This window comes from Balearica regulorum, chromosome 1 (genome assembly GCF_011004875.1).
Source record: "Balearica regulorum gibbericeps isolate bBalReg1 chromosome 1, bBalReg1.pri, whole genome shotgun sequence".
Classification (NCBI taxonomy): Eukaryota; Metazoa; Chordata; class Aves; order Gruiformes; family Gruidae; genus Balearica; species Balearica regulorum.
The window spans coordinates 84,301,936-84,309,322 of record NC_046184.1 but is presented as its reverse complement, the minus strand read 5'-3'; the positions used below and the strand labels follow the sequence as shown (position 1 = coordinate 84,309,322).

The 7,387-nt window shown below is 47.5% G+C and overlaps 1 protein-coding gene across 5 annotated transcripts; it reads right to left on the bottom strand.

Annotated features, from left to right (window-relative positions):
• Nucleotides 1-367: 367 nt before the first annotated feature.
• LOC104633702 (C-type lectin domain family 4 member E) lies at nt 368-7,080 on the bottom strand. 5 transcript variants are annotated; one of them, XM_075762405.1, is made up of 7 exons: nt 6,646-7,076; nt 5,626-5,721; nt 4,472-4,564; nt 1,684-1,835; nt 1,336-1,466; nt 861-1,057; nt 368-590 (listed from the first exon to the last, which is right to left on the bottom strand). In XM_075762405.1, exons 1-6 carry the CDS (start codon nt 6,686-6,688, stop codon nt 898-900), a joined length of 675 nt encoding a protein of 224 aa, XP_075618520.1. In that variant the 5' UTR covers nt 6,689-7,076; the 3' UTR covers nt 368-590; nt 861-897. The 5 variants fall into 5 exon arrangements, with proteins under 5 accessions (XP_075618520.1, XP_075618538.1, XP_075618548.1 ...); XM_075762423.1 differs by lacking the exon at nt 861-1,057 and having other exon boundaries at nt 368-792; nt 6,646-7,080; XM_075762433.1 differs by lacking the exon at nt 861-1,057 and having other exon boundaries at nt 368-635; nt 6,646-7,080.
• Between the last annotated feature and the right edge of the window lie 307 nt (nt 7,081-7,387).

Below are 7,387 nucleotides of genomic sequence, written 5' to 3'. Positions count from 1 at the left end.
GGGAGAGCATAGCCAGGACAGCTGATCCTGACTGGCCAAAGGGATATTCCATACCTTATAGCATCATGCTCCAGATATAAGTGAGGAAGCTAGCTAGGAGGTGGGACTGCTGCTCGGAAACAGACTGGGCATTGGGTGGGTTTGGTTTTTTTCCTTCCATGTGTGGTGAGCAATTGCATTTGTGCATCACTTATTTATACATATATATAAACATATATATACACACATACATTTATGTATATTTTTTATATATATATATATATAAACTGTCACAGTAATATTCTCACCTGCAGGTGCCAAACACACTGAAAAGTTAAATCCGCCATGCAGAGGGGCTGGGACTTGTCACTCAGAAGACAGTCTCATGCAAAGAGAAGAATTAACATTTATTGATACGGTTTTTTAATTTATCAGCACAGGATATACTGAAGGAGGAAGGAAACATTAAAGATAAGCCACGTATAATTGTTCCCTTCAGGGGTGGGCCAAGCACACTCCACTGAATGCTCTTCTTTCAAATTCTGCTCCAGTGATTTGTAGGACCAGTATCTTTTCATGAAACAGAGAGAGGGCCTTTTCCGCATCATTATCTGGACAAGGAGTCAAGGAAGGTACTGGAGGATCAGGGCACTCATCTATGAAGAAGGAGAGTGAAAAGGGGCACAGTAGGTCCTTGAGAACAGCCTGAGCGATTTCATCCAGGACTGATCTTCAGCTTGGAAAGAGATGCAGGGGCACAAGCTGGGAACTGAGGTCCCTCAGAGCTGGGATTCTGTGGCAGGCTTGCTCATCCTACATTGCAAGATAAAGCATTTGTGTGGGTTCAGCTCTTTCACGAGCTGCTCTTTCTTCAAGGATACTCCTTCAGGTCCTATATCCAAAGTGGAGTTTCCTTCCTCAGACAAATTTGACTGAGAGTTCACAAATTCGATAGCAACTTGTGAAGCAAAGAATGTTATTCCAGTTACTGTAAGTGCTGGAGTCTGTGTTTCCCTTGACATGAATTGCAGCACATTTTTCTGCAAAGAGTAAATTGGGTTCCCCGGGTTTCCAGAACCTGTAAAAGAAAGTTCCTCTATTGGGAATGCACTGGCATGCATGACAGTGGGAGTGAAGTCATCTCAAACAGTTGTGGAAGAGAAAGGGGAAGATTACTACAACAGCAATCAGGAGTTCTGGCAAGGCAAAGACTAGTCATGTTTTTGACCAGAAAACTAGTCAAGTTTTGACTTATAATACAGTTATGGACAGAGACTCCTCTCTGACATGTGTATTAATCACTTGGACTGAGGGGTGTGAATTACAGGACCTTCCTCACTCTCCCGGGATACTCACGTGGCTGCCTTCTTATACGGAGTCTGATCCACCCACTGCCATTGCCCATTTTCGTAAGCAGTTAAGCCTATGTAGTATTTTGTTTCATACGCGTTAGTAAATACTCTTTTTGCCAAGTTGAAGAGGAACTCCTGGAAAAAGCACAATGTCCATGAGGTGCAGGACTGAGCAGAGGGAGGCAGCAGGAGTCCCTGTGGGCTGGGGCTGGTGGCAGAGGGGAGCCGGTGCTGAAAGGGTGCAGAAAGGATATCTCCCCTCAGCTGCAGGAGCAAGGAGGGCTCCGAGTCCCCTCCGGGGCCTGGCACTGTGTCTCTGGCTGCTGTGCCCCTCTCTCAGCCCTGCACCTACCTGCTCTGCTTTGCTGTTAATCACCACCAGGTGGGAGCCCATCCCAGTGCAGTTCTGCACACTCTCAGCCCAGCGCATCATATCTTCTGACAGGTAATAGCAGCTTTCTTGAAAGCGTTTCCAGCCCTTTGGGCAGCACATCCAGCTCTCCTCTGTGGAGAAAAAAAAATAATCACACTTTTGAACAAGATGCGCTGTCCTTCATTTTAGGGAGCTCATTGTAGGGTCTAAGTGTTAGGGGAGGCGTTTGAACCATGCTTTTAATCTGGGCAGAGGTAAATGCTCTCTTCTGTGTTCCACAAGTAACGTTGTCAACAGCCTGGCAGGCTCCAGTCACAAGGCCCCTGCCTGAAGTGCCCTTCCCTTTCTCTATCTGTTCTGCCATGTCCATGCAACCTCTGTTTGGTAGAATCAGTTTCTGCATTACACTTCCTGAGGAACCAAGATGGGAAGTAGTTGGCTTCCGCTCCTCTGGGCACACTTCCATCAGAGAAGTGTTGTCCAGGTGTTTAGCTCTCAACTCATGCAGACTGACAGAAATGTGCAGTAAACTGCTCTGGCAGCCTTGCTGTCACCACAGGCAGTTCCTTACACTAGCCAAGTTCTCCTAGAGATCTGCCTTATAGCCAGAAAGTCACATGACAGATTAAAAAACCACAGATATATCTTCTCAAAACATGAGGCTGCATGCTTTGAGGCTGTATATGTGTATCTATGAGCTGTATATATTATACTCTGAATATATCTCTGTATAGAATGTATCAGGCTGAAAAGTTCATCCAATAAAGTCAACAAACAAGTGCACCCTTGTATGTGCTACCTTAGATGCTTGCTCTGAATCTCAGACCTCATAGGGACTCCGCTCTTGTGAGATCCCACCTGGAGTACTGCATCCAGCTCTGGGGTCCCCAGGACGAGAAAGACATCAAGCTGTTAAAGCAAGTCCAGAGGAAGGCCACAAAGCTGATCAGAGAGATGGAGCACCTCTCCTATGAGGACAGGCTGAGAAAGTTGGGGTTGTTCAGCCTGGAGAAAAGGTGGCTCTGGGGAGATCTAATTGTGGCTTACCAGTACCTGAAGGGGGCCTACAGGAAAGATGGTGAGGGACTGTTTACAAGGGAGTGTAGTGACAGGACAAGGGGTAATGGGTTTAAGCTGAAGGAGGGTAGATTTAGATTAGATGATAGAAAGAAATTCTTTACTGTGAGGGTGGTGAGGCACTGGCACAGGTTGCCCAGAGAGGTTGTGGAGGCCCCGTCCCCGGAAGTGTTCAAGGCCAGGTTGGATGAGGCTTTGGGCAACATGGTCTAGTGGAGGGTGTCCCTGCCCATGGCAGGGAGGTTGGAACTAGATGATCTTTGAGGTCCCTTCTAACCCAAACCATTCTATGATTCTATGATTCTATGATTCTAGGACTCCCTTCTTTGGTTTCCCAGCTAGGAGCTCTTCATGGGGGGCACATGCAGCGATAATGCCCCAGCCAAGCCAATGTTCCAGCCCACTCATAGCAAGCAAGTACATCATATTCATACTACAAGGTGGACCCAGATAACCCTGTGTCCTTCAAGAGCCGTCTTTACAGCACAGAATCTCACATCCCATTCTTGGCACCAAATGGAGGGAGTAGAGTCCAGTGAGTGGAACAGCTAGCAAAACTTTTGTTAACCTACCTGTGGTCTTCTATATTAGATCAACTCAAGGTGCACCATTACATACCTTTGCAGAAAGAGACCGTGGCAATAGAGAGCATCAGAAAATATGCAAAATCAAGTTCAAGCAGTTTAAGGAGACTTGGAGCTCTCTGTCTGTCTGCTGCCCACCCTGATCTTTCACTGAACTGCTGGAGGATGGTCTGTAGCCATGATGTACTCTGCAGAACTTTTCCATCCATTCCTAATTCCACAATGAAAGCAAAAGTTTTCCCACATGACTAAGCAATGCTGGACAATTTCTTCTAAATTCTTAAGTCGGTTGGGAGATGGACATGCATGTGCCTTGTGGAGATAGGCAGGTTTGTGTTTTTTTTTTACAGGAAACAGCAAATTGAGCATGTGCAGAACACAGCTTGTCTGGCCTTCCATCGATGTCCATCATAAGAACAGGTGAACTGTGCCTATTTTATACCTGCAAACACCTTTTTTTTATGATGGACTGTAAACAGAGTCTGAAAAGCTAGCTCAGATGTACTAAAGGGGTTAGCCTCTGTGCAAATTGCAACCTGTTTCTGAATGCAGTGCACAAGTGAGAACAGACCTCTGAACTGAGTTTGGGAATTTGTGCTGCAGGAATTCCAGCACTTGCCATTGCCATCACTTCATCTGTGACTGCAGCCCAGCTTTCCAGCTATGACAAACTACGCAACAACATCCTCCTACCACTCCTACCTCTGTCCCTTGCACTGACCACGATGCTTGTGTGAATGGACAGTGAGCCAGCACAGGGAGTAGAGCTGGATTGAACCAGCCCTTGCAAAAGCATGAATCACTTGCAGCTAGATTACTGAACTGGACTAGCAGTTGAGGTTGTGTGAGGGCCAGTGAGAGGGGAAGAGTAGGAAAGGTGGTCAAACATAGGTCTGGACAACCCACCCTCTTCCACGGGCCCAGAACATGTTTTCATAGCATCCGAAGTAAAATTGTGCAATGCAGCATTTTCTTTCCTCAATTGTCCAGCTTCCTTCCTTAAAACAATCCAGCTCTGGCTGGCCATCACATTCCCAATGACTGACACCAGTGTAAATTTTGGTGAGGTTCTTAGTGTGGCTTAGGAGGCTTTTAGCATCACTCACTTTTCCCTGCAGATACGTTGGGGACGCAGCACCACTCTGTAGCATTCTGGAGCAGGGTCTTGTACTGGCCATAGCTTCCATGAAGGAAAACAACTGGGAAGAGAGGAAAGAGAAGTGCTACTGTCATCGTTTCCTCATTCATGAGCAACATGCCCTACCCACACCCCCCTGCCCTGCCCCACTTCTGGTTTAAAGTCCCCACAGACACTGTTACGCCGACCAGCTCTGAAATCTGTATTGAACAAGGAGATGAGAAACAGCAGGCTGCTTCTCCCACTACTGGTCACTCCCTCCTTTGAACAGGCATTAACTGGACGAGCTTCCCTCACCTCTGCTGGCTGAGAGACTCGTTTTCCCAGCTGACAAAACCAGCTTAGACATCCTTTGAGGATGGGGTCAGGAAAGGGTCAAAGAAGTCATGGGATAAGCTCAATAAAGGTGGAATGTTAATATATATTTCCTCTTAATCTTCCTGGGCATTGCAGCTTTAGAGCATCACTTTTACCCTTATCAGGAAGGGGTAGAACTGTTGAGTGTTGAGGCCTCACCCAAGGAAGACAAGAAGCATGGAAGAGTCATCACAGAACAATATGATACTCCAGGACAGTACAAGCAAAGGATTTCCCTTTTGGTCAGACCAAGCAGTGTGAGTGGGATGCAGCTGGAGCATTTTGATGGATTCACCCCCACCCTGCTAAAATATGGGCAGCCTGATACCAGTATTTCCAAGGAGATCGCACTGGCTCCTTGGCTGCAACATTGTCACAGGGAGCTCTGAGAGAGAGACCAGGTCAGGAGAACCAACATCCAACAGCCAGCCTTTGGGGAACCTACTCAGATGCCCTCGGACCCTAAAGAGACTTCTCAGCTCTTGGTGAGAGGGGAGAAACTGACTGGTTTCATCCAGGACCGGTGTTATTCAGGCAGGTGGGAAAATGAGAGGAGCAGTGGGAAGGTCCTGCCAGGGAACAAACCTTAACTGTGGAAGGGACCCGACTCCCTGACTAAGAGGGCAGAGGTGGGCAGCAGAACAGGCTGTTTTGGTAAAGGGCATTTGCCTGCTGGCAGAGAGACTAGGACTTTTTTTTCCATCTGACAAAAGGCAATCAACTGCCCCCTTCATCCCAAGGGAATTACGAGACCCTGGAACCCACCAAGGCAGATGGTTACCAAGGCAGTTTTGATGACAAGGACAGAAACAAGGAAGACCCAGGGTTTCAGCCAGGAGCAGCTTCTCTCTTCTACTGGGGCTGAAAAACACAAGGCAAGAATGGGGATCCCCCAGCTCAGAGTCAGGGGCAGGATAACCCAGGTGGCTCTGTACCACAACAACCTGCTGGTACCCTTGTTCCAAGGACTGGGGATCCCCACAAGTGCTGTAACCAGGTCCTGCTGTAACCACGTCCTGCTCACCGTCATTAGCAGTGGGTCATAGCCACAGAGTAGGGCAACACGGGGGCTACCGTGAAGCTGCTCTTTTATTTCACTTTTTATCACAAGCCCTGCTTGTACTCTTCCCAAACTCCACTCCTCTTTTCTTTGTCCTGTCACACCTCCTTTCTCCCCAACACATCTTCCTTATTGCCCTCCATTACCCCTGTCTTTCAATGAATGCTCTTTCCATATTTCCCTCCTCTTCGCCTCTCTTTAGAGCTGCTTTTTCTCAGCTACCTTTATTTTGGCTCTATCCCACAAGCCCTTTTGTACAATAGCCTATAGTCAAAGGAGTGACTGTCCAGCTCAGTGTTTGCAGAGGCAGGCACACAGAAGAGATTGTTTCCACAGGGAGAACGGGCACTTTGAAGCTCTTGGGAGAGCCCTTGCTTGATTGTCCTTAGAGACACCAGAGGTGACTTGTGACTTAGCTTGATGCAGGTAGTTTTGCCTCGATAATGACAGTAGGATAGCGCTCTTCAGTCCCATGGTTTACAGAAAAAAAACACCAAAGGGGATGGCAGACCATAGTCTGCCTGGACTTTCATTCCCCCTAGCTCTGGAAAAAAGGTCATTCTCCCAGCCCAGGCACTCTCTAGTTCCCTCATCTGTTGCTTTGCTCTTGTCCTAAGCCCCTTCTCCTGGTACGAGGCCAGCCACTATACCATGCCCATTATCTATCCCAGTCCTGTATTTTCCCCCACCTCCTCCTTCCACAGAAAGGAAGGCTTTGTGGTTACCTGTAGTTCCAGGACTGACTCTCCCTCGGCGTTTCATTATCATCTCTACCACAGTATCACTCTTCTCCACCAAGAGTCCACATTACCAATACAGCCACAAATACAGCCTTCCTCCTGCACAGAAGACTGCACTAGGACAGCTGCCACACTGGTGAGGAGCCTTCACAATCTCTAATCTGGTGTGCAGAAAAAGCCATATCCTGGGTGTTCCCCACAGCACATGGAGATGGGGGAATTTTCATCATTTCTCTGCCAGGACATTTCACAAGATGCTCGTTGCAACACAGAAACTCGCAGAGGCAAATGGAAACAGATGAAGAGTAGTATCATTCCAGCTCAAACAACCTCCTTTTGCACATATTCAAGAAGTTTCACAGGACATACTACTGGCCTTACCTCTTTGGTGTTTGTTCTCTCCTGGTGAGTATGTGTGTGAAAATGCCTGTGCTGTTGGTATTTGCTAGCAAAGGGCTAAACCCACTCCTGCAAAAGGGAGTCAGTCAGAAAATTACAGGAAAGCATATCTGTGACTCAGTCTGGGCAACCCCCATGTGAAGCCTGATCACAGTAACCCAGAGCACAACAAAGAATTTGCCTATGCTGTTTTTAACTAATTGCTCAGGAAAAGAGGATGGAGCTTTGAGTGGAGGGATTGCATGTGACCTGTCATTATGGAGCTCAAGGTCATAAGGGAACACGAGACAGTGCCAGAATCCCTGTCCACTACAGATCATGAAGTTTT

Excerpts from the sequence above, each read along its gene's own strand:
- LOC104633702 (XM_010299998.2), bottom strand. The coding sequence starts at position 6,688 with ATGATAATGAAACGCCGAGGGAGAGTCAGTCCTGGAACTACAG. Across the intron at positions 4,565-5,625 it reads CTTGGTAACCATCTGCCTTG|TTGTTTTCCTTCATGGAAGC; the intron begins GTGGGTTCCAGG and ends CTCTCTTCCCAG. Across the intron at positions 1,467-1,683 it reads TTAACAGCAAAGCAGAGCAG|GAGTTCCTCTTCAACTTGGC; the intron begins GTAGGTGCAGGG and ends TGCTTTTTCCAG.